This window comes from Lichenostomus cassidix, chromosome 5 (assembly GCF_008360975.1).
Source record: "Lichenostomus cassidix isolate B80296 chromosome 5, HeHo_3.0, whole genome shotgun sequence".
Lineage (NCBI taxonomy): Eukaryota > Metazoa > Chordata > Aves > Passeriformes > Meliphagidae > Lichenostomus > Lichenostomus cassidix.
In genome coordinates, this window is record NC_139486.1 from 36,666,470 (window position 1) to 36,693,181 (window position 26,712).

A 26,712-nucleotide genomic window follows, 5' to 3' on the forward strand; every position below is an offset into this window, starting at 1 on the left:
TTTGACTTCTAAAGCTGGGTCTGAGTTTTAACACTGACTCTGAAACTTGCTTATCATATTAGTAGTATTTCCTTTCCTTTTCACCCTGTATATAAAAATAAAAAAACATTTACATCTTTGTCTCAGGGGAATGAGAGACGAAATTAGTTGTTACCTCTAGATGTCTGGAGCAGGCACATTCCCTAATATGCTCTAAATACTTCTGCCATTAAAAATCAGTGTCATTTACAAACAGTTCGTGCTCAGGAGGTTACAGTAACTCATATTTTGAAAATGTAAGTTTCTAAATTGATAGTGCCCACATTTTTTTATGAGTCCTATAGAAATAAATCTGGTCATGTGCCTATACTGAGCATAACACTAGTTTTACTGTCATCTTCAATACAGTGAAAATGCCTGTCCAGACAACCATGAAATCTTTCCATAGAAAGATCTTGGGAAAACAGTTCAGCTTTGCTTCACATCTGAAAGTGGGCACGAGCCCAGGAGAAGGATCTCTCACTCTCTAGAGCCATCTTAAGCAAGGCTTAAAATAAACCAAGCCACTAAGAGTGCAGATGTTCAGTCTGTCATTAAGCCACTTCTTCTAATTAAAAAATAGGAGAGAAATCAACCTTAAAGTGGCTGTCCTGGGGGTTGGTTTGCTTCTCATTCTAACTGTATGGATGAGCCTCCCATGGAAATGAAGAGTCACTTAGGTGACATTGAAGCACTAGTGTGTGGCTGGGAATGGGAGAAGGCCATCGAGAGGGCGTCAGAAATGAAAGCAGCAGATGACAATGCGTAGTCCTGGGCAAGTTTGACATGGCCTGTTTGAGTTTCTAGCTGTGCTTTGGAGGGAAACAGCTTCTGGAGAGCACACTGCTAGTAAAAGCTATTTCTGTTGTTGTTTACAGAATCTCAGCAGCTGAAACAACACTTCAAATCATTAATTACCTGAGAAAATCCTACAGCTGACAAGACTTGTGTGCATGTAGTGCACAGTTCCACAAGGACAGCCAAGATATTTTGAAACTAATAAAGCTGCCCTTCAATTTGCAGCTCTTGTCTTGTCAAAACACTGCAGTACTTCAGTGCTCTGAGGACAACAGGATCAGTTACAACGTTATGTCAAGTGTTCAATTCCGAGTGTTTTGATGGATAGAAAATATTTCCTTCAGTGCTGAGGGCTAAAGTTCAGCAGACCTTAAAGAAAATTGTGGGGAAACTTGCTATCCTATTGTTCATTTTATTCTGCATACTTTTAAATCCCCTAAAAAAATTTCCTAAGAGAAACACATAACCCTTGCTTTTTTAGCTCTCACAGATCACCTGCTTTCCTGGATCTGATATTCCTGACCAGACATTTTGAATTTTATTAAGTATAAAAGCAAATAGAGTTCTATTTCTTTTCAAATAATCTGACTAGTGCTTGGGCCCCTTCAGCAAATCTTTATTTGTTTTGCACTTTCAATTTAGGTCTCACAACACCACTGACATGAGGAAATGTTAGTGCTGTTTTATAGGTGAGGCACTGAATTCTAAAGAATCTTTACCCAGTTTGCAGGTAGATCAATGGCAGAGACACCGCATGAAACTCAGAGCCCTAACCCCCAGACTCGGTGGTCATAATCTCATTTTAAATGTATACCATGTTAAGGCTCAAGGATTCTCCGTATATAATCTAGAAGATTGTATATCCTGTTTATGCCTTGTGATAAAATCTGAGGCATTCAAGGAATTTTTCATTACTCTTGTGCACAGATAAAAATTCATTTCACTCCTACCTGCTTTTAACAAAGTAGAGTAACTTCAGACACTGGAGAGGCACCTCAGCTGTCAGCTCCCCCTCAATCTGCCCAGGCATAGACATGCGCACAGAATCATGGCATGTCTTGGAATGAGACCTCAGGATCCCATGGATTTGTTGTACTAAATGGGGTGCCTCTCCCTGCTGCAGGCAGAAGACTGGATCAGTGAGCGCATGCAGAAGCTGGAGGATCCTTCCATACAAGACCCCAGCAATCTACAGGACAAGATGAAGCTGCTGCAGAAACATCAGGTCTTTGAGGCAGAGATTCTAGCAAATGAAGAAATCATCACAGCTGTTAATAAGGTAACCTTCTCTCTCTGTTAGTGTTTTTACGGATTATTACTGCTCATCCAAAGAAGGACAGATTGATGAAATGTAAAGGAAGAGTAGCTTTCTCATCACTTCTGCAACAATTTTCCCACTTGTGTGACAAGAACCCAGTTGCTTTGCCATGGAAATATAATGCCAATTATTTACAACAGGAAGGTAAGTTAATTGCTCTATCCAGGGAGTTACCATCTTTCCTTATAGCCTCAACAGGAAAATATCACTGACTTCTTCCTTGCCTAATGTGATTACTCCTACAAAAGGCAAATAGGATTTCATGCCCAATTTGTGAACATTCTGGTTGGAACTGGGTGAATCATGTAGCTAAAGGGCACAGTCATCTGTAATACCTCTTTTGTTGCTCCCATTCCATGAATATCTTTCTTGGCAGGGAAATATTCAAATCCCAGTGTTCTCTGATTCTAGATTCCCTCCAGAAATAAAAGCTTTCCAGCTGGCTTTATCATTAGGGTGATAAGAATTTATACTAGTAACCTATTGTTCAGTCCAGGTCAGGAAGGTGAAAGAGTCCTCCTAGGAAGGTCATGCAACATAGTAATCCCATTAAAAATTAGTGGCAGCTTCAGTTTCTAATTTCTTCCAAATGTGAAGAACGGAGAAGCCCTGGTATCAAAAGGCCACCCAAAATCAGGAGAGATCCGTCGCCAAGTCCGCATGCTTCAGGAGCATTGGGAGAAGCTGAAGAGAGCTGTTGCTGCTCGTGGAAAGATGCTGGAGGACAGTCGGGACTTCCTAGAATTTCTCCAGAAGGTGGATCAGGTGGAAGCCTGGATCAGGGAGAAGGCAAGTGGATTTTAGTATTTAACCCAAGCAGCACACTGAAGAGTTGCTATTTAGCAATGACATTCTGATCAATGTGTCATCTTCCGGGATATTTTCCTAGTGCTTTTTATCTGGAAGGATCATGACATGTTCTACAAACAACATGAAAATATTGAATCAACAAATTCTAAAAATTTCCTGGAGTCTGTCCACACCAGAGTCAGTTGTGCAGTATTAGCACATCTTCTCATGTAAACTGTGCACATGAAGAATTTGTGATTATTTGTGGCCATCTCACATGTCTCTACTGAAACAGAGAAATTATAGCAGATTAGAATGGAAGAGACTTGAAGTGTTTGGCAGCTGGCCTTCACTCTCATTGTATATCAAATTTGAAAGTTTCTCTTTGTGGGAGTTAAGGAAGAATCACTTTCATTCAGAAGCTGCTTCCATGGCCAGTAATAGGTCGAAAAGGGAGTTGGGACTAAGTCTCATAATTATCTAAAGATCAGCAGAGACTACTTCAGAAGCTGTGGGCCACTGATTTACAGACACATCACAGAACTTATTGCATCAGCATAAGCATTGGGAGTTGCTGTGTTCTTGTACTCTTCGCCTAAATATTTGTGTTTGCTGCTTGTTTCCCCAGGAGGTCATGATTAATGTAGGTGATGTGGGAAATGACTATGAACACTGCCTGCAGCTCAAGAAAAAGCTGAATGAGTTCCGTGGAGCAACATCAGGGGTAAGAAGTGTTTTCCACACCTATGCCTTGTGTGGCTGCAAGCAACAGTTAACTTTTCAGTTCAGTTAGCAAATACAGTTCCAGTACTCTGAGGAGATGTAAGATCAAGGTGATGAAAAGCATTACTACCTCAAAAGTCAAAAAAAAAGATAAAATTGTCCCTTATTATGCCCTCTGCTTTGCAGATATCTAAGCAGAGCTGTTAGGCACTTGACACAACCTAAGATTCCAGGCTGCATTAAATGACTGGAAAACTTGCTGTGTGAGCATGAATGTGAGCAAATTTTGTTTGGTTCATGCAGTCTGCAAACTCACAGTGATTTCCACCCAAAAGTGGTTTAAAATTGGTTGTTTCAGCCATGCTTGTTTGAATCTGAAAATTGATCTAGGCTTTCCATAAACAAGCCAGTAAAAAAAAAAAAAAAACACCACTATTTTCTCTATTTCCATCCTTTATTTCTCCATTTCCCTCCTCCTGAGGAACAGCCTCATTCTCCTATTTCTTCATCCAAATTAAGCACATAAATCTGGTGGGCCTTTGTTTATGCAGCACATGTGGTTAGTCATGAGTCATGAATCATTAATAACCAGACATTTAGTAAAATAGAGCGATGATTTGCACCTTGGATAACAGCCACATGACAAGACAGCTGCCCACTTCACCTTTCAGTGCTGAAATCTCTGACCCTCTTTCATGGTGCTGAGTCATGCCATGTGCCTCTCCTGCCCCCAGTGAGATGTGCTGACTTGGGCGCCAAACCTGGGGGACAGAAGCCTCCTTGCAAAGTGTTCAGCTCCCACCATAAGGGCTGTGAGGCCATACAGTAAGGGGATGCATCTGCAGCAACCTCTTGTTCTCTCTGTGTGAACTGCTACAGATGAGGACTAAGAGGTCTGTGTGTCATGCAGGAAAGGCTACTGTGCTGATTTGCTAGTCTGGAAACTGTGAAAGAGGTGTATAAGGACTTTGTGAGTGAGGTTTACTCTAATGTAGTCTCCTAATAAATATTCTTTACCCTTTGCTTGCCTGTTATGTTGTTGCTGATTTCTGTTATGGCAGCTCCCATCTTCTACATTTGTTGCCTAATAGCAGAAGGAGACAATCCTCTTCTGTGCAAAGGAGCAGTGTAGATGTGCCTGGCACTGGGGAGAAAACCCTGAGCTCCCTATTCCAGAGCCCAGCAGAATTTTGTGACAGTGCATTCACATTGGATTTGGATAGAGAGCCAAATTACTTGGCTTCAGAACCAGGGAACTGCTAAATTGAAGAGACATTCATTGTACTCACCAGCTGACTGTGAGCTAAGGGATTGAGCAAAGGCTCTCCTACAGCCTGTACCAGCCAAAAGAAGGATGATTAATAGGGCAGAAACAACTCAATGTCCCAATCAGCATTAGTCTCTGAACAGGAAAGTTTTTCCATAAACTATGGTAGATCTTATGTGCCACAGGAAACTCTTGGCTTTAGACAGTCTCTGCTTGTAGCCACAGCTCCTGTAACACTCTGCACATGACGCCTGCAGATAAAAAGCTGGGACAGGTATGCCCTGATAGCTGATGCTCAGTTATGCACTGCTTCCTAGGGTGATAGAAACAGAAGGAGGCTGCTTCTGGCACAGGGTGTGCATCCATCCAGTCTGGGTTTTCCCACTAGAAAAATCTGAGATCAGGGTAGGGAGTAATCATCCTGCATTGATGGCTGCCAGACTTTCTACTCATTGTGCTGCTATTTCCCAGGAGAGGAGACTGCAGGGTTGCTGAAGAGTATCTGGCTGTCTAGTGGTTTCTCTTGTTTACTTTATGGCTGTGTATGACAGGAAAGCACATATAGAAGCACACATATTGGCATGGATGCAGCATAAACAAAATGCCCAATGGAGTGAATACTTACAGTAACAATGTGCTGGCATCTTGCAGCTGTACTTCTTTACACCAGTGATTGTCTCCCTGCTAAACTTGTGATTTATTTGCCCTAGAAAAATAAAGAATATTTTTGACTCTTGGAGCAGTGTTCAGTGTTGGCCATCTGTAATGCTCCAAAACAACAATCATTCTACTGTAGTCAAGATTATATGTGCAATGTGCAGATATTATCCATTCCATGTGCAGGGAAAGCAAGTTCCATAAGCCTTGAAGACATAGCATCCCTTTTAAAATGCAGTGATGTTGCCATAGAAGAAAACACAGTGGCATAGGTTGTCCGGGATCCTCAAGGCTGTATGGATTTTGGGCCTGTTGTCTGCAGTACCGAAGGCACTCCTAGACAGCAGCTCATCTAGATAAAGCAGTGGGAAGGCCCAGGAGCCATGAACCTGTGTGACAGAGGAACAATCTGCCACACATCAGCTGTTCCACAGCAGCCACCTACGTAACCAACAACTGCACCTGTGCTTCTTCACCAAACAAACCCCTGCTGGAATACCTGGCTTAGGAATGAATGTCTGAGGGTCTGAGGACCCTCACCTAGACCGAGATCATTGTCGTATCTAAAGCTACATCAGGGAATTGCTAACACCAGCAGCTGAAGTATAGATCCATGGGTCTGAAATGTTCAGTAGTGAGGTAAAACCCTTTCTTGTTGCTGCTTGTGTTGTTTTTCACATCTCAGTGGAAAACTCAGTCACAAGCAATTTGAACATGTACCTTTGTTCCCTTTCTCACTTTACAGGAGTCAACAGTGGACGATGCTCACATCAGGACTATCAATGCCCTGGCCATGAAACTGGAGAGGCAGAACAAGGAAGAAACAAAGACAATCTATGAGCGACGGAAGAAGCTCAATGAGAAGTGAGTATGCTTTCAAATGTTCCGCTTAAAGAAAAAGCAAGAAGGGAAAATCAGGTGTCTTTGTCTGAGATAAATGGAAGAATTGGAACATTTGTTTTCTTCTTTAATATTGTGACTACCAAATATATGACACTGGAGTTGTCTTTCAAGACTCCTGGAGCAGGTAACTGGAAGGATTTTTAATACAGAAGTGCCAAAGTCATGTTTCCAGCCTTGGAGGCAAATACTCTGTTTCACATCACTGACACACAAGATTCAGGAAGCTAAGATACTTCCATCTATTCCCATAGTTGTCCTGGTAAATTGCCTAGTTCTTTTGCTGCTTCACAGCCCACTATTTAGGAAACAAAATCATAAAGATATGGACTGTGAGGTTATTGAGAGTTCAAGAAAACTGGATCAGTACTTTTTAGCTTTCAACCTTCATGCCATCCTGAAGACATGGAATAAATACAACCAGATAGTCTTCACAGGCTAATACTTTATCCCTGTGACATGCCCCCTGTTATGGGGAATTGGGAATCCAAACATAAGGTAGTTCAGAAAACCTGAATTGTTTAAATTATGAGCATCATGAAACTCAGTTGTGGAAATCCTTACCTCTGAAATACATCTCTAAAATATTATTTCCAATTAAAGGTGGAACAGTTTTCATGGTAACCTGACTGCATACAGGAAGAAGTTAGAGGGAGCCCTAGAGATTCATGCCTTAATCAGAGAAATAGATGACATCACAGAAAGAATTACTGAGAAGGTGAGCTTTCCAATTCTGATGAATTGAAATGGAAAAATGTTCTATTAATCTTATTCATTCAGAAAATTGAGGTAAAAATGGCTATCCTGGATAATAATTTTGATATTAATAAAAAAGGCTATATAAAAACTAATTATTTCATCAATGTAAGTAATTATTTATTTATGAGCCAGTAGGCAAGTGGTACTATTTAAGGATACAAGACTGTTGGCTTGAAGTTTTTATAACAACATTAAAAACTTTATTTCTTCATTTTATAGGATTTAATTTATTAGGATCCTGAGGGTTAATTTTATTTTTCACATTTTAATAATACAGACCTGAAAACTTCTGGGCCACAATTAATGGGGAAATATTTTTCTGGTTTGTTATATGAAGAAAAAAAAAGGGAAAAGAAAGACTGAGAAATGCAGGGAGGCATGCCTGTCTTTGTTTTACATGTGAATGTCCAGAGGCACCTTAAGCAGGATTATGATTGTTCAGAGATCTGGATTCTTGTTTCATCTCTATAATGAGAGCAGACAATGTGCTCTATTGATATTTTAAAAGACAATAAGAACATTCAGAGGGCAATGCAAAGAGGTGAAGGAGGAGACTCTTTGAAATAAATAAGATACAATCCTTTTGCTTTGTGTCATCTTCACTATTTTTACATTCTATTGGCCTCTCCAGAGTGTATTGATACAAGCATTGGACTATGGAAAAGATGTGGAAAGTGTGGAAAACTTGATTAGAAGACATGAAGAAATGGAGAGAGAAATCAGTGTTATTAAGTCCAAAATGGAGGTAAGAAGTGGGGAGGTACAGAGGATATTGTAAAAAAATTCACTTTTTCTTCTAGAAAATATGGTGCAAAAATCATTGTTACTCTTTGGATTGATTAGTAGAAATTTTCAGCAATGCAAGTGCAGCATAAATTTCTTCTCATGAAAACACCGTGCTGCTTCATCTTCTTTTTCTTATCAAATATTATTCTTCCCGATGCACTAAATCTAAGAAGGAAAGTCTCTTTTCAACATTAACTGATTGGCTGGTCCTCACCTACAATCCAGATCAGACTGTCCTTCATTTTCCTATCGATTTGTCCATATTCTGCAAAACTGTGCTCTTAAGTGTAAACTAACATTTGTGCATGCAAAGCAATGCACATGGATCTTTCTTCACATGGGTGTTGCTCACAAATGCATGTGTAGAATTTTCTGCATATGTCCCTTTGTATATTTTGTTACTGTAATTTAATTACCTGTCTTTGAGAGCTGGGGTCTTAAAATGAACTATTTTTCCTGAAAGGCAAACTCAGGAATGAACAGAAGTGTTTGGCATATATTTACCCCACTATAAATCTCTTCCCAGCCACTGGAATTGGAATCTTTCCGCCTTTCCACGAGGAATCCATCCATAAATGACAAACTGACTATGAAGCAACAGGAGATGAAAAACAACTGGCTACGACTCCAGGGACAGGCCAGACAAAGGTGAAGACTTAGAGTGGTTTGAATATCTCTCATCAGGAGCAAAGCTGCTCCCTGGGGTCTAAACCCGCCTTGCCAGAGGTCTTTTAAAAGTATTTAAGGATTTTATACAAAGTTTACACAGGCAGCTAAGACACCTGCATTGGAAAAAGTGTGGCTTGATACACAAAAAATTCCACTGACGTGACTTTGGGAAAACTAATACACTGTTTTTGTGGTTTATCCCATTAAATAATGTTACTAAAATGCCTTCAGACTATCAAATTAAATTTATCATAAAGTCTTTGTGAAAGACTTATTTTTGGATGGTTCTAGAAGGTATTCTTTCTCTCAAATCTTTCCAAAATAAGAAATGCTTAAGTCTGGTCCGTAATTCTTGCTGTAATCAACAGCTATGAATGCTTTTTTTACCTTTCTTGTGCTAATGAACTGATGTAAAAAAATTAGTAAGCATGTTGTCTCCAAGGCAATGTGCATCTCCTGTGGTTTTGGTTAACATGAGGAGTCTTAGGAACTGCAAGAGAAAGCTTGAATTCATTTCATTTGGCTTCTCTTACGATACTTTCCTCTGCAAATGGGGAGGGAGAGGCAACCAGATAATTCTGTGTCAGATAATGCTGAACTGCGCCTTGTGTGGCAGGAAGGAGAAGCTGGCAGCCTCGTATCAGTTGCAGAAATTTAATTTGGAGATGAAGGAGATACTAGACTGGTCCCAAAACACCAGAGCTTTGATGGAAGCAGGTGGACTGCCTAAAAGTGCAAATGAAGCCGAAAGTATGATTGAGGAGCATCAGGAGAGAAAGGCAAGTATCATCATTGATTCCAACTGAGCACACTGGAAATCTTTGCCATGGGAACTGACTGCTGCAGACATAGCAGAATTTTTCTGCATGCATCTGTCAATAACATGGTGAAAAAACTCTTCTCAGGACCAGGCTGGGGACAGAATGTCACCTACATACTGACAAGCTGTCTCATGGGCTTTTTGACAGCTTGTGTCTTTGCAGAAAGGCTCAGAAGCCCCATGAGCTCTCACCTGTACTGCTGTCCAAGCCTGATGGTGAAAAACAGGTTCAGTCTTGCACCAGGCTCACTGCTCATCTCTTTACTCAGATTGCCAAAAAAGTTAATGCCAATTAATCCTTGCTTTGAGCTAAATTTTTTCATGCAAACCTAATTTACCTGGGAAGAAAATAAAAACAGCATTTTTTTTTCACACAGTGAAGTAAATTGCCACTGCATAGTGCTACACATTCAGTTCTGAGGCACTACATATCCCAGTAATAATTACTTTACTAATCTTTTTATGGCTAATTTGGCTAATACTTTTTGTTTCTTTTCTAAAAGGAGCAATATTTTAATTAATATTTGGAAAAAACTCAATATTTTACTTTTTCCCAAGAATCATAATTATCAGCTATTTACATTCTCTTTGCAATTATGTTACTTCTTCTAAAAATCATGTTCCCAGAATCATGACTAACATCCAGTGGTTTATGGGTCCTGTTATTAGAACAAACAGTTTGTAGATTCTGACTAATTTTCTAAACCTGAATTTAGTATGGAGTACCTGAAATCCCCTCCTTCTTTGGAGTAATCCATTTGAACAATGCTTTCTCATATCACAGAGTTAACAATGTTTTCTTCTAATAGTTCTTCATCACTTTAGAAATATCACCAATGTAGTTATTTTCATTTTCAAATTGCATACATTTGAAATTCCACATTCAATTTTCAGGGTTCATAATTGCTTGTTATGCTTTCACCTTCAGGATTCAGAATATGGGCATAACTCATTCCTCAGACCAGGCGCAAAAATCAAATGTGTTTCATTTTAACACCACAAAATAAAATAAAAACATGTCTTTAATGTAAAAATCTGATGCAAACTTGTTTGTCAGGAGAGGAAAAATTCTAGGCACTTTCTTAAAAGAACGAGTTTTATGTTGGAAGACTGGGAGTGGGGGTATTATGGATGTTTGAAATGGTGTTCGTTTATATCTCAGCATTTTCTAATGTGTTTCTAACTTAATCCCAATTTTCAGTTGTAGGAAAACAGTTATTCCTAGACCAATAAAGTCACTTATTGTCTCATAGGCAATTCTATGCTCCTCCAGTAACATAGCTCAAAGATGAACAATTTTCCATACAAATATTAGTGCTGGAAAATTACAGCCTGAACTCTTCCCCTTAAAGCTTGTATTCTGAATAACTGGCTTTTCATAAACCCTTGACACCAACCTCAGTAATATATTTTAGGAGGAGATTGAAGCACGACTGGAAAGATTCAACTCTCTCAGTGACTATGGTAAAGAACTTGCCAATTCTGGTCACTATGCAACCCCTGAGATTCACCAGTCCCTCTCCAGACTACAGCAAGCCTGGTCTGAGCTGGTCCAAGCGTGGAAAGAGCAATATATAAAATTGTTCCAGGCACAAGATTTACAGGTGAGTCAAAAGACATTCAAGAGAGAATGCACATGCCACTGACAGTTTTTCTTGATACAAAGAGCAAATTTATGAGATGGTAGGATGAAAGATGTGCTAATAATAGCCAGTGTTTAATCTATACTTCACTGGTTTCTGGAAGGCATGCTGAGCGCCAAGCACATTCAGTGGTGACAGGACTTTGAAAAATTGTACCCCTACAAATCATAGAAATTTCTGTGGAATATGTGCTCATATGTTTTTCAAAGACTGTAAAACTTAGCAAAATTTGGTCAAACTCTCATATAGCTGGAAAAAGACATATTTACAACGCAACATCACTTCTCTTCCAAATTCTATAACCTTCCCAAAAAAACATGGGGCCAGACAAGTATTTTTAAAAAAACTGAAGAAAAATTTAGCATGGACAGAATAATGTACTTTTTCCTGTCTTTTTTTCCTAATAAAAGAACTATTTTGGCTGCGGTTTTCCAGAAATTCTTCTCTGTAACAGTCATCTCACTTTAAAAATTTCTGTTCAAACAGATTTTACAATGGAGAATGTTAAATACTTTAAATAAGGGCTGGGCTACTGTCCCATCTAAAATCTTCATATAAAAGAGAATTTAAATCTTGTGGTATAGGCAGTTTGAATGCTTCTATATGCATTATGTTAATTTTTGAAATAGCCATGAAATCTTGAGTTTTTTCAGTGTACTCTACTGAAGTCAGGTTAGCTTCTGTTTTACAGCATTTCAGCATTTTGTCGTGTTTGTGACTGTTGGGTTTTTTTCCCTATGCAGAAATTCTATGGCTACGTGGAACAGATTGAGAGCTGGCTCAGCAGCAAAGAGGCTTTCCTAGCTAATGAGGACTTAGGGGTATGTGCTCTGAGAAATTACAATTTTCTCTGCAATCTAGAGGAGAGGGGACTGTGAAGTACAGTGATGTGCTATCAATCTTCCTGTGCTCTTTCTCCATCTGAAGTTACTGCTCTGCCATATTGGTGGTTTAGAATCAAATTTCTTTCCTTGATACTTTACACAGGATGGGAATCTCAGCCCCAAAGGTAATGAAACAATCCAACTGCTCTGATTATAGCAGGAAAATGAGACTGCATAGAAACATAGAACCCTAGAATGGTTTGGAAGGGACCTGGAAGATCATCCAGTTCCAACCCCCCTGCCATGGGTGGGGACACCTCCCACTAGCCCAGGTTGCTCAATGCCCTGTTCAGCCTGGCTTGTCTTCTCTGACCCAAAAACATTTGCCAGCAGAGTGCAAACCATCACTGCTGTCCCTGCTGGCATAGCATGTAGCTTTAAATTACCTACCACAGGTATCAGGTAGCTGAAACTGCAGACTGATGTTTGGGTGGCAAAACCTGTGCAGAATGCTGGATATATCCTTAGCTCATCCTACACCTTGCACAGGTAGTGCTACTAAATTAGTTGTTTCTGCAGGAGCTACAATGACATCTCAGAGTTCAGTGTAGACACAATTGGTACAAATAGTATGAAAACCATAAAATGCCAATGGCTGGTGTCTGCCTCTCTAATTGTCAGCATGGAGGTATGTATTTACATCCCCTTCATTAAAGTATATGAGACTCAGAAGGTGCCACCCAATAATATTTGGCTCAGCAATGTGCAGAAAATGCTCTGTGTGTAATTTCCCATCCAATGACTCATGTAAGCGCCCAGAAGTTTAGATTTTTTTTCTGACCCATTTCGATGTGAGCTTTATTGCTTCCTTTAAAATAGTGGGGAAGCAGAGTTTACTGCCATAACATTTGAACACCACTCGTTCTATAATTAAAATGCAGAAGGGTGCTGAAAAGAGAACTCTGAGTCATTAAGCTTGGGATTCACAAACATGACAAGAAGTGCTTCTCTCCAGATTAACTGTCAGACACCAGTCTTCAAATTCAAATCTGGATCTGAGCTCTTCCATATTCCATGAACTGAAACTGAGACTCTAATTTTAACCTCTCTTTCTGTGACATATTTGTTCACTTAACTCTGATTTCAGTTTGGCATCTCACATTTGCTTTCAGCATGGTATCTGTCTTAAGACTGATTCAAAATTAGGTGCTGATATTTTAATTCCTGAGTTATGTGTTCTATGCAGCACAATAATATGCATGAGAAGCTAAGCACCAGAACTGAAATAATGGCCTCAGACCTTACATGGAACATTATTTAGGTCCCAAGTGTCAGATCAATGCCAATCAATTTCAAAGAACAATAACATTTTGTTGAAAGTTAGTTTGCAAATGTTGGGTAAATGCCATTTACCTTCTGGATTATCAGTGTTGTGGATGGAAAAACTCTGACTGAAAGCAGCTTCCCTTTGTTGAATTCTATCCAGGACTCGGTGTCTAGTGTGGAGAGCTTGCAGCGGAAACACACACAGTTTGAAAAAGCCCTGGAAGCTCAGATGGAGAAAATTGATGAGATGGCTTCATTTTCCCAGCAGCTAACGCAGAACAAGCATTATGACTCAGACAATATCAGCAACAGATGCCAGGCTGTTCTGAGGAGGTAAGTCAAAGACTCCCCATGTCAGCCACCAATCTCCTCTGCAATGAGACCCTCCTCATGTGATCAGTGTATTTAAATGATTTAAGATCACTATAAGCTGGTTTGCACTTGCTCAGCTTTGTGCTTTGCACTGTGGTCTTCCCAAATTGGCAATATTTCATTAGGAGGCTTCCAAAATGCCATTAAGTGGAGAGGGAGCGCGATTCAGGAAAAGACACTTCCTCAGTAATTTTGTATTCTGGCCTGGCCTTAGGGACAGTGCTGCAAACAGAAGGCCTGCCATGCCATTAAATACTTCATTATCACCAAATACCATCAGGAAAGGTTATTTGTCAGACAACTGCTTTTCACTGCTCCAATGGGGCTGATCTTTAAGCCTGCTCAAATTATCCATTAGGGCATTTGCAGATTTTCTGATCAAATCTTGCCCTTTCATGGGAATTACTTTATTCTTACTAGCAATTTGCATATTGTTCATCTTAAACAAACACTGACAGTAAAAGCAGCTGTATTCACTGCTGCAGTAGATGAAAAGAGCTATGTAAAAGTTATGAAAAGAGATTGGAGATCCCTTATGAGTAAAGTGAACATACTAATTTATTGATATGGTTTATTAATATCTCACATCTGCATTAACATGAATAAAGTGCTACAGGTCCAAAATTGGAAAGGAAAAAAAAAGGATGGCGTAGCTTTGTTTTTTTCATGACAACCATCATACTTGTAGGACTTCCACATAAGAAACATGCTGAGTTTATGTTCTCTTGAACCCTGGAAGGCAATAATGGCAATTTCTAGAGGCAGATATCATCTATACAGAATTTGTTCATAGTTTAAACATATCTATCTGCTATCAATCTTCCCTGTAGTGTCCTGGGCATCTTCTCTGACAAGTCCAGATCAAAGGGGTCTGCAAATTATGGGCATTTCCCTCCTGCAGAATGGAGGATTAGATTATGTGTGTTTTAGAGGTGAAATTTGAAAACACCTATCTACCTAACTCACTCCATGACTTTTAATTCACCCATCTGTCTTCATCTCAGAAAAGAGAGACTACTGGAGAATGCTGCTGCTCGCAGACATTTGCTAGAGGAATCCAGGCTTCTGCAGAAGTTCCTGAAGAATTCTTTTGAGGTACACTTACATAGGATTCATAATATTCTGGTTTCTTAAAACATACTGTGCAGCATAGATCTGAATCCCCAGACAGATTTACTGGGAGAAAAATCAAGGAACTGAGTCTGGAATGAGATAATATTGGGAAAGATGAGGATGGGAATGAAGGGATATTTTTTCATCTTCCCTCTAGTCTAGTCTAGTAAATGAAATACCTACTGTACATTGGACAACAGTAAAATGCAGAAGAAAAAAATGCATTGAAAGGGAATGTGCCACCATTTAAAAAAATAAGAAGAAATAAATCAGTTCTTTTTTTGTGAGATACTGACAGTGGGTTAGAAATAGAGACATCATTGTCTATGCTCCTCATGCACATGTGTTGTCGCTGTTGAGCAGCTAGCAGAGTAATGAAGGCACCAGTTCTCAGTGGCAAGAAGGAATGACCTTTATTGTTTTGATTTCATCACATATATAGAGTTCTCAAAAGTTACCCAGATTGGTCAGTCAGAAGCCTTCCCCCAGGCCTGATTGGCCAGGCCTGCACTGTCCAAGTTCTGGGACACTGTTCCAACAACATCCAAACTTTATCTTTATTTATAAAACACAAGAAAATTTCTCATGGGAAAAACCTGTACTAGCCACAATGTGTGTCCATGCATTTTGTCCAATGGAGACAGCTCCCTTTCCAGGCAACAGTGCTGGTAAACAGAGATACAGGGGTGACTTCATGATGAGCAGGAGGAGCTTGGGGAAGCAGAACCTCAGAAGGACAGCTCATTTCGGTCCCCACTCACTAGTTCCCTGGTTTATACATAAGAGGAAAGCCTTATGTATAAGGAAGCAGAAGAAACACTAAAGATTTTGTTTACTTCTGTTCTTCCCTCCCCAAAGGTGGCTGCCTGGATTAACGAGAAGAATAGCATTGCCCAGGATGATAGCTGGAAGGATCCAAGCAATCTGCAGACCAAACTGCAGAGGCACCAGACTTTCCAAGCAGAGATCATGGCAAATAGAAATCGTCTGGACTCCATCAAATCTGTGAGAGAAGCAGGGTTTTGGCAAGGGTGGGCAACTGGGATGAAAGCCTCTGGAAACAGTATGAATTACAGTGACCACAAACAAGGGAAGGGGAATCACTGTCCCCTCACTGGCATTGTCCAGGTTATCTCTGAGTATGTTGGGAAGCTTAGTCCATCAAGAAATTTCTGTGTCTGTTTCTTCACTCTCTCTCTTGCAATCAAGTATGAGTTTGCTATCCATATTCACTGTGCATGCAATAGACACAGACAAGTTCTTGCAGTAAAAGATTCAATCCAGTGACTTCAGGGACATCTCTCTGGGTGAATGCCACTCTAGACCTATCCTTGTGTCTTTTACAGCAGAGAACATACCTGACTGGATGCACAGCTTTAACAAGTTGTACAAAATGTGTCCAACAGAAATGATAAAGCAGAGCTTTCAAGTGCTTCCTTTGCAGAGACATGCTAGTAGGCGAGATATGAAGGAAGCCTGACAAGATTTGTCAGATATTTGGCAGAAGCTGTGATCAGATGATAAGTTTGGAAGGACAGACTGTAACATGTTTATTAATTTTATTTTCAGCACAGTACTTACTAGTTGTATTTTGCAATAGATTACTAACCATTAAAGGTAGATTCCCCCCTTCAGATTCACCTGCATCCAGTGTCTTAGAAACAGCTCCCTTTTCTCTTTTTTTCCTTTTTCTTTTTCTTTTTCTTTTTCTTTTTCTTTTTCTTTTTCTTTTTCTTTTTCTTTTTCTTTTCTATCCCACTGTGTGCAGACACAACAAGAGGGGGTTAAGGAATTACAATTTTCAGTAAAATTACCTGTTTTTAAAGACCTGTTTGCATAATCTCTTTCACATTATTTCATGATGCCCTGCCTTCTTCATTGGGAATAGTCCTAGCAGTTGCTCTTTAGAACACCTACTGACCTGGTATAGCAACTTTCTCATGCTGTACCTCTTGCATGCCTTGCTGTGCAGTTTCTGCCCTAATTTCAGTAAGCCTTTTATCTTTATTAGATCTTTCTCTGTCTCTTCAACCTCTGTCTGTTATGTCAGGAGGTGAAGGTTGCAGTTGGCCCCTAACATAACAGCAACAGTAGACGTTGATTATGAAAACAAAGGTGATATACTCTGGTGCATTCAGGAAAGAATACTTTGCCTGTTCCCTCTGATATAGGAAGGGGAGAAGATGCTCCATGAAAGGCACTATGCCCCAGAAGCCATTCAGTCCAGACTGCAAGAAATGGAAGAGCTATGGGAGGAGCTGCTAGCAAGTTGCCAGGATAAATGGACCAAACTGCAGGATGCTTACAAGGTAATACAGGGATGCCGGTGGTTGGATCTTGGTGTCATTTCCAGAGATAGCACAGCTGCCTTGCTACATGTCTCCTCTACGAATGTGTCACTTGATACAATCCAACCTGATTCCTCAAGACCATCACTGTAAAGAAACTACTAAGTGTGGACTGACTGAACAGAATTGGCAGGAGAACTGGAGATCCCTATGGAAGAGAAAGGATTTGTGGGCTGAGCTCCATTCTGCTTTCTGCTGCTGGTTTAGATCCAGATTCCAGAGAGAGATGCTGAGGAAAAATGTGTTTACTCACATGTGTCAACTCTGCATATGTCACAAGGGCATCTTTTCTCCTGTACATTGAGAAAGAATCCTACAGCTGCTTTTCATTCTTCTAGCTCCAGGCACATGAATTCTCATGACTGTGAGTTATGCTTGGGCTATCAGAAAATCTGTGGTTATAAAACCAGCAGAGCTCTACCTTTTAATGGCTTCTTTTTAAGGTGCCCCATCCATGATCTGCATTTGTGCAACACAAGATAAGCTTTTGATGTACTATGGCTCTGTTCTTGTCTTCACCATGACTGAATTCTCTTCTTCATTTGCACCACCCTCATAATATGGCAAGAGTTCACTGAACACTGGGAAGTTGCTCTGTGTTTGTGTGTAATCTTTGCTGAATATGATCAAGATTTTTACATCACACTGTTTGTCCTAAAAGTTTAAATTATCTTTTCTTCTTGCTTGTTCTCAGGGTCTTCATTTTCAGCGAAATGTAGAGGACACAGAGAAATGGTTGGAAGGAGTGGAAAATGAGCTGAAAGCACCATACAGTGACAATGATCTGGTGGTTTTGAACAGTCATCTGAAGAAACAAGAGGAACTGGAGGAAGATATTGCTAGCCATAGGGACCGGCTGCAAGAGCTTGTGGTCACAGCTCAGCAGTTCCAGAAGGAGAAACATTTCCTTGCTGATGAACTAGAAGAGAAAGTGGATGAACTGGTACAGAGGTGTGTGAGTGCCTGGCCTGTCTCCTGCCAATTTTTTTCTACTTTATCGGCCTTTTTCTTCCCTGAATATTCTTTTTTCTTTCCTTCTCTACACTATTCTGAAAAGAGTGTTTTGCATTCATGCCTTATCAATCTGCAGTCCTCACTGGATTATCTTTAAAACCCACAGATACAAAAGACTACGTGATCCTCTGCAGGAGAGACGTGGAAGTCTGGAGGCAAGCAGACTTCAGTACCAGTTCTTCCGAGATGTTGATGAGGAGTTGGCTTGGGTTCATGAGAAACTCCCCATGGCTTCCTCCAAGGATTATGGCCAATCCCTGGCAACTGTTCAGAGTCTACAAGAAAAGCACCAGGTAGTGTTATGTGACAATCATTCACAGTGCTTAGAATCAAACAGAGAACACTGAACTCAATTTGTCTCTAGCAAACTTCATCTGCTGTGCTTTGGCTAACAGGAGTCATGATGCCAGGATCACTTCAATCCTTTTCATTTTCAAAGGATATGTCCATGACTTGGCAACATGCAAGATGACATCCTGCTTATTGTTGCAGTGGTGCAAGTACCACACCCTAAGCTTTTCTGTGGACATGCTGACTCTTTCTGTGAACTGAGTTCAAACCCTGGCCTTTTCAATACAGAATATATTTTACAAACTTGTGCATGCTTTCATAGGTTCTTTAAGCAACAGATGTCCTAACAAAATGTTTTCCAACTCAGTAAGTACATCCAAGAAAGCTCATTGCTCAGATGTCTCAGGATGAGCTCCCAGGAAAACATTTTTCCTCAATTTTTTTTCTGCTCTGAAGGGAGGGAGTTAACAGGGAATTATTATGCTAGCTGACCTTCATTCCAGTGGTTGCTTTCAAGACAGCTGCTGAATTATTTCACAAGGTTCAGATGGGCCATCAAAAAAAGCAGTGCCTGGAATATTGTCATCTCAAATACCAATAAAGCAGCTGCCTTCCTGGTAGTTCTTTAATAAGGAGCACTGTCTCTTCGCAAACACAAGGTGGAAGAAAAAATATTTCTGCTGAAAGTTTCCAGCAGCTATAGGTATTTAATGTTAGCAAATGACATCTCATTTAAGTGCCACTTCAAGTGCTTTTTAGGAAAATTCTGTGCAACCTGCATTAGGATTGGGAAAGACAGAAGATCATATAAATTGTCAGTCTGTGTGATATATATAGAGTGAGAGAGAGAGAGAAAGCCCAAGCATTGGGTGCAAGAGCTGCAAAACAGTAAGAATGGAAAGCTTGTTTCATCATGATTAAAAGTATAAATGATGTTATATGTGCAATTACTTCTAAAGATTCTGAGCTGGTTGACATGGCAAGAAAGTAATTAAATTCACAGAAGAAAAGAATGCTTGAGCTGAATTAATCTGAGAAAATATTTCAAATAACTGAAGAAACAGAGGAGATACTGCTTTAAGCTGCAATTATCTTTTTATTAATTGGCTAAGTCTCAAAATTTTTCAATTAACTGTGAGAATGGAAGATATATACCATAAAACCAATGCATAATGAAATTTTCTGACATTTTACTTACTGTTTTTCTGGAAATGGGATTAAAATATAAGCTTTTAATTCTCAACATGTTATTAGCTAGAGTCTCTGCACCTTCTTTTCAATGTTGATTTACAAGCAAGCAAATGTCAGAGGTAACATAACAGTCAAGAACTGAATATATTATTAGTTCCACCCTCTATTGTTTGTCCTAATGAGCCAGATTTGCAAAATTCAGTCCTTAGTTTGTTACCACAAAAGAGATTGTGTGTGAACTGTATTGACCTAAGGAAAAAAAAAATAGCTGTCTTGCAAAACAACATTTACACACAAATATATTATGCAAACAGCTGCTTGGCTTGGAACACATATGGTGTCACTTTTCAACAACATCTTGAAATTAATAGGGGGAAGTTAAAGGCAAGATTAGAACCAGAGCTCTTTTCTAGCCAAGTTTGACACTTATGTTGAAAAAGCAGCTCCTCTCCTCACAGAGAGAACCTCTTCTATGTTAACACAACACTGCAGTCTATCTCTGAACCTGCTTATTCATAGCTATGAAATTAAATAGAAAAATGGTAAAATTGTGGGGTTTGTTTGTGCTCAGGGTGCTCAGACACAGTCAGCCAAGGAATGCACTTTTGTCACAGACAAATCACACCATTGTCCTCACCTGCCCAGGCAAATCTCATATGGGAGCGTATATGGAGGGATGCATATAAATTTAAATAAATTTAAAATCTACCAGTCTTCAAAAACTTATTTCAAGTCCTTGAGAATCAGTTCAGGTAGTTTTCTTCTCTCCTTGTCCTGTTGGCTGCCTGGTACTAGTGTATCCACAGAGCTTACAATGGTTGTTATGCAAAGCTGCATCTTCTACAAAGGCATTGGCAAATGATAAATATTTATGTGCAGGCAAATTGGTTATTCTTCTCTAGACATGTTTTAATTCAAGAAATGCCATATAATGGAATGGAAGTGGGCATATTTCAGTGGAATCTACAAATAAGAGGTTTATTATTTGATCCTCTTCCCTCCACACTCTGAGGTGAATACACATCAAAATGCAAACTTCATGACTAAATTTGATTTCTATGATCATTCCTTCACTGCAAAAAATTCCTCCACTCCACTTCAAGCATGCATTCAGACTTTGTACCTCTAACCCACTTTCATGAATAGAAAGCAAATTTATGATGGAATTACATGACTACATTTTCTGGAATAAAAATTCTATCACTTTAATTTCTGGTCTATCATTTTACTCTTTACTCTTCTCAGAATCTGGAGAATGAGATAAACAGTCGGGATGCTTTGACCAAAGCAGTGCTCAGTACAGGACAGAAGCTGGTGAGGGGAGGCCACCCAGCCTCTCGCAAGATTATGGAGCATCTGAAGGAGCTCGAGACTTCTGTGGAGACCTTGAAGGCTGAGGCTCAAGAAAGGAGACAAAGGCTTATGCAGTCCTATGAGGCTCATGTGTTCCTAAATGAGGTAAAGATGGTTCCTGAGAGATTTTTTTTTTTTTTTTTTTTTGCCTTTCTTTTCTTAAAACAACTGACACCTATATTGTTGAATGGATGTAAGTGCTGAGAAAGGAGCAGAATTCACACCACTCTGATTTTTCATATCTGGTAAACACAGATACTGTGGAGAAATAACAGTTATTTCCCCAACTAATTCCAGTAAGTAACATGTAACTGCAATTACTGGGTTCTGGGTACGCATGTTTTGGAACAGTGTCTGCTAGATTGCATTACAGGAAGACACCGAAGGTGCTCTCTGTTTTCACTCATGTGTCAGTGCACCACTGCTTTCAGCTTTCTTTATCTTGACCTAAATTAAGCTGTGTTAAGGCTCATCCCTGTATTTTATACAGCTGCTGGAGGTGGAGGCATGGCTGGCAGAGAGGAGTTTCATTCTGGAGACCTCTGATTATGGGAAGAATGAAGAATCCACACAAGTTTTACTTCGTAAACTTGAAGCTGCCAAACTGGACATGGATAGTTTCAGGTCCCGGATCGAGAAAGTACAGGAGACAGGTGCCAGCTTAATAAACAAAGACAGTCCAGAAAGGTAGGAAAGTAAAACCAGGTTTCTCCTCCCAGAGAAGACAAATACAGAAAAGTTCAACTATGTTTGATAGCCCATTCAGAAATAAGACTTCAGGGGACATCCATCCCTCCTTCATGATCATCACATACACCAAGTTCTCCAAGAGCTTGATGATTGTTTTAATGTTTTAATGAGAGGTATTTTTAAAACAGGCCAATTAATGCAGATCAGCTTCTTTGTCCATTGTCTACTCCCAGGAATTGTCATCTAATTGTGATTTGCCACAAATGTTCAAAAACCAGTGTGCTTGGGAAAGGACATGAACATTCTTGACAGTTCACTGCTTTTCATTGAAAGTTTGTTTTTTATATCTGGGGAGGAGGAAGTGAAAAGATCAGCCATTTGTGTGATATAGTTTAATTTCCTGAGCTAGCTGGCCTTAATGGCACAGCATAACTCACTCCATGATGTTATCTGGTTTGTTCTGTATTTTAAAGGGGTTGCAAATTCAATGTGTCAGAAAAAACAGCATTCAAAAAGAACAATAAAACAAAGACATGCCTTCTGCTTCTTATTCTTTGCAGTTCAGTAATACTTTCAAAGCTCCAGGGGATCCTAGCAGACTATCAGTCTCTCCTACAGAAGTCTGACACCCAGAGAAAACGCCTGCAAGAACAATTCCAGTTCTATCAGTTTGAAAGAGAATTCCAGCTGGTGGATGCATGGCTTTCCAGTAAACTGTCCGTAGCAGAGTCCGATGACTATGGGCAGGAGTTAGATGATGTTGAGGTAAAAGAAAATAAGAGGTATTGCATGTATTGTGTGGCAAAGCAGGATATATATGCTGCAAATTTTGTGTAGCTGCTGACAGTGAAGAATGTTACAGTGACAAAAACTAAGCAGACCAGTTATCTCTACAGCAAGGACTCAGACTGGCTTCTGTCTGCTTATACAGGCTCTCTGAGGTAACATCCTCCAACAGAGAAAGTATCAGAAAGTTAGCTTTTCTTGAGATAAGGTGAGGTCAGCACACTTCACTGCTTGCCCTGCTTATAAATTTGACAGGACCTAAAAAATCTGACTATGGGCAATGCCCTTATAACAATTTTGGTCAAAAACACTGGGCTGCATCATTCATACCTCTAAGCTGCTGATTTCAAGATAAATTTCTCCTTGGGGCACACTGTGCAGAGAGGTATAATTCATAATGTTCACTCCTCAATAACTCCTGCATATGTAGACAGGTTCTGTTCATTAGCTTTTTGTCTGGGCAGCTTCTGCCTGTCAGGATGTGGGTAATTTTTCTCTATGACATAGGATGTTAAATGATCAAGACAATAGATGTCTTCTTCAGACTCCAGATATTCTGCATTTATCAAGTGATTTGCACTCGTAGATTTCAATGCATAGCATTTGTGTTATACAGAACAGAGAAAGTGATTCCTTCTGTTTTTCTCATAGAGGTAGGCAGGAATTCTTATATCTAAATTCACGTTCCCATTTATTTTGCAGGTGCTGGAGAAAAAGTTTAAAGATTTTGTAAATGAGATTAACTCTCTGGGACATTCCAAAGTCATCTCCTTAAATGAGTTAGCATCTAAATTGGATAAGGAAGGCCACAGCAAGATGGATGTTATCCAGAAGAGAACTAAGCAAATCAATGAAATGTGGGAGAAACTATGCCATGCCATTCAGATGAGGACAGAGGTGAGAAATACGTGAAAAACTGGGGCATTGATTTCCCTGCAGTCTCCCATGTCCTTCTATCTTTCCCAAACCACTGCATTGCTCATGTTGAAAGACAAAGTTTATAGGGGCAGTGAGCACATTTTGTTCAATTTTTTCTAGATTCTTAGGCACTGCTTATAGGCACTGCTTACCCTACTGTTTCTCACAAGGCTTATACTTGAAAGATGCTTATCAGCACTAATTGTTTTCCTTAATTCACTGCTAACTCTGGTTTCCTGAAAAACAAAGCCAATCTAAGAGTTTACCACCACAAAAAGGAGTCTGGCTCTGACACTTACTGGTCTCTTTATGGAACTATTTATTAAAGAGTTTGCTAAACAAGATCAAAAGTCTCCAGCTTTTTTGCTGACTTACCTACATGAAATCAAAGTAGGCATATGGGGGAGAATGTGACAGAGGACGCAGAGCCAACTCCCTACCTTTAGGCAGAAGTTAGGTGTTAAGTCAGCTCGTTCCCTCTCACTGCCTCTCAGGAAACTGCAGTCACAGATGTGTTCGGAAAAGCAGACATGACACGCAGAACTTAACATTCTTGCTTGTTTTAAGGAGAACGTAAAACATCAGATGTCCTTAGCCCTTTTATTCACGACTGTTGCATACATATGTTGCTTATGAAGTAGCTCAAGCCCACTAATGTCTGTTAGCAGAAATAAATACACAACAATTGTTAAGATATAGTTCAACTATAAAGTAGCATTAGAACTTTTTTTTTAATCCTCTCATTTCAGAAAAACATTAATTTTGCTCAATTTCTTTTATTTTCACTCTTTGCAGTGTAGACCTTTATTCCAAGCAAGTATTTTAGGACACTTTCTGTGGTGTAGAGAGCTACCTTTAGAGGGCAATTCATGTTCTCCATTTTGATGGATAATAATATCTCTCCATTACATAGGAATAAATTGCTCTTTGGAGATATCTGTTTCTTTCCATTGTCCAGGAGATCTTGGGGAAATTAGGTTAGCTCAACACCTCACTTTCAGGCAACTTAATGGGCATGGTGTTTCATTCCCTCTCTTGGTCATTTTGTACTGCATTATGACATATTAGGGTTACCCTTTTTTGTGTTGTAGACACAAAATACTATAGAGTATTATCATTAAATTATTTCTTTCTTCCAGAACCTAGGTGCAGCCCGTCAGGTTCACCAGTATGACCATGACGTGGATGAAGTAAAGGACTGGATGCAGGAGAAAGAGGCAGTGGTGGATATAGAAGATTATGGCTATGATCTTCCAAGTGTACAGACACTTCTCAGCCATCTTGAGGGAGTAGAGGTAAGAGATCTGTGATGAAACAGTAGCATAAAAGCATAAATGGCAAAAAAAAAGGAGACTGATTCTTGACTGGTGCCTCTCAAGGCCTTGCTTGCAAGACAAATTTATTTCACCCTTAAATATTCTTTGTGCCTCAGAGAAGAGGATCTTTTCTTCCTATTTTTAAAATTGTAATGTTATATTACTAATGTTTTTGCTTCTAAGGATGAATTTCTCTTTGAAAATCTATTTCAAGCTGTTATTATAATTATAAAGGTGTCATCTGAACTACAGAAAACTTAAGCTCCATACTTACTAAAATAATCCATGCATCACATCTAGAGAAGCTTCTTTTATGTTTGATGATGAATGTTATAAGGCATGAATGGAAAACTGAGAGGCATTCATATTTCCAGCCTCTGTACAGCCAGAGGGTAGAAAATATATGCATCATCATTAAATCCACCTTTGACAGAACTAAGTAACAACCTGGTTTTACAATCCATTCTGTCTGTGTTCCAGAGAGATCTAGGAGTCATCATGAAAGAGCTGGAGCGGATTCGAGGAGAGGCTTGGCACCTCAGCCGCACGTACCCTCAAGTGAAGGAAAACATCATGGAGAGACTCACAGAGGTGGATGAGTGCTGGGAAAACTTGGACAAAAAGTTTCTGGACAGGAAGGCAAGACTGAGCCAGGCAGAACAAGTCCAGCTCTACTTCAATGACTGCAGGGAGCTGATGTATGTGTTGGGCCTTTGAGTTTGGCACTAGGCCTTATTTCTTGTCTTTCCAATACAGGATTTTCTAAATTACACCTGTTAGTTATTTGATCCCTGCTCCAGGTGCTCTGCAGCTTGCTTTCAAATGTCTTTGAATAATAATCCATGGCATCTCCTCAACAGCACTTCACAGAATTTACCAGCTATCAGAGGTGGCCATGACACCTCAGCACAGTGCACATGACAAAGCCACTTTCTTACATTATTTCCTAAACAGTCTGAGGGAATTCAGTCACAGTGGACAGATTTGGTAGTTTCACAATTCCAGTTGAAAATACTGTTGATTGTGTAGGAAGGTAAGGTTAGATAGTGAAGTCATTTGTACACCTGCACAGACACCAATGTCCCTTTTTCTCAGAGGCAAAGCAACTGCATTAAACATAATCTCCTAGGATAGGTAATGAAAAAGTTTACCTGTGACAGGAGTAGAAATACAAAAGCAGTGAAGTTGTAACCACTGACTGTTGGACATTTACTATGCTAAGGGGTAGATTTACTAAGAAGAGAATTAACTCTATCCCAGGCAAAGTCTGGACAATACTAATATCTTTTGTGAGCAGATGAAAGTCTGTACACATGTACCTACAGCCATGAGATGTGTGCATTCCCAAATGTCCAACAGACTCAGATTCCTTTTTCCTTTATAATTTTTTATTATTATTATTAATTATTATTATTTTATTATTATTTCCATTGTCTCTGTTCTGCAGGGCTTGGGCCAATGAGATGCATGCACTGGTGATATCCGAGGAACTGGCAAATGACGTCCTGGGGGCAGAGCTGCTCATCAAGCGCCACGAGGAATACAAGCGTGAGATAGAGAAGCAGTGGCTGAAATATGAAGAAATGCAGCGGGCAGGAGGTGACCTGATGAAGAACGGGCATTTCATGTCTGTGGAGGTGTGTTGAGGAGTTAAATATTTTACAAACAAGAGTGGGAAAAGACATGAGACAGACAGGAGGGGCAGCTTTGTCTGTCAGAACAGAAGAACTAAACAGGACAATCAGGTTCTTTCCTATTAAAAGCTACGCATTTCATGTGACACATAGCAAAGGAAAACACTTTTTAAAGTTCTTGTGCTACATCACAATGCAATTGCCTTGAATTGCTGATATCCCTGAGTTCACCAGAAGATATGTAATTCTTCAGAAATGTCCAAAGGGGCAAGAATGTTAAAATTTCTGTGATTCTGTTATCTGTGTACCTTTAGACTTTGTCCAATACACTGTAGATCCAGAGATCACACAATCAAAAACATCTTCAGAATTTATGCAAGATTACATTA

At 39.7% G+C, this 26,712-nt stretch overlaps 1 protein-coding gene and 1 long non-coding RNA gene across 2 annotated transcripts in view; one reads left to right on the forward strand and one right to left on the reverse strand.

The window, feature by feature from the left end:
* SPTBN5 (spectrin beta, non-erythrocytic 5) overlaps window positions 1-26,712 on the forward strand; it is an 88,607-nt gene that overhangs the window by 54,697 nt on the left and 7,198 nt on the right. Inside the window, exons 38-60 of the mRNA XM_085062343.1 lie at window positions 1,940-2,095; window positions 2,732-2,923; window positions 3,552-3,647; window positions 6,316-6,434; window positions 7,074-7,188; window positions 7,861-7,974; window positions 8,542-8,663; window positions 9,301-9,463; window positions 10,920-11,108; window positions 11,891-11,968; window positions 13,458-13,630; window positions 14,674-14,764; window positions 15,641-15,787; window positions 16,954-17,091; window positions 17,825-18,081; window positions 18,251-18,437; window positions 20,872-21,084; window positions 21,470-21,666; window positions 22,230-22,434; window positions 23,158-23,352; window positions 24,513-24,668; window positions 25,170-25,387; window positions 26,137-26,326. Of these exons, the coding sequence (XP_084918469.1) occupies window positions 1,940-2,095; window positions 2,732-2,923; window positions 3,552-3,647; window positions 6,316-6,434; window positions 7,074-7,188; window positions 7,861-7,974; window positions 8,542-8,663; window positions 9,301-9,463; window positions 10,920-11,108; window positions 11,891-11,968; window positions 13,458-13,630; window positions 14,674-14,764; window positions 15,641-15,787; window positions 16,954-17,091; window positions 17,825-18,081; window positions 18,251-18,437; window positions 20,872-21,084; window positions 21,470-21,666; window positions 22,230-22,434; window positions 23,158-23,352; window positions 24,513-24,668; window positions 25,170-25,387; window positions 26,137-26,326 (3,711 nt within the window). The remainder of the gene's footprint in view (window positions 1-1,939; window positions 2,096-2,731; window positions 2,924-3,551; window positions 3,648-6,315; window positions 6,435-7,073; window positions 7,189-7,860; window positions 7,975-8,541; window positions 8,664-9,300; window positions 9,464-10,919; window positions 11,109-11,890; window positions 11,969-13,457; window positions 13,631-14,673; window positions 14,765-15,640; window positions 15,788-16,953; window positions 17,092-17,824; window positions 18,082-18,250; window positions 18,438-20,871; window positions 21,085-21,469; window positions 21,667-22,229; window positions 22,435-23,157; window positions 23,353-24,512; window positions 24,669-25,169; window positions 25,388-26,136; window positions 26,327-26,712) is intronic.
* On the reverse strand, window positions 2,771-13,494 carry LOC146436373 (uncharacterized). Its single transcript, XR_014852647.1, has 4 exons — window positions 13,385-13,494; window positions 9,697-9,842; window positions 5,539-5,619; window positions 2,771-2,907 (listed from the first exon to the last, which is right to left on the reverse strand). It is a non-coding gene; the product is annotated as an uncharacterized LOC146436373 (long non-coding RNA).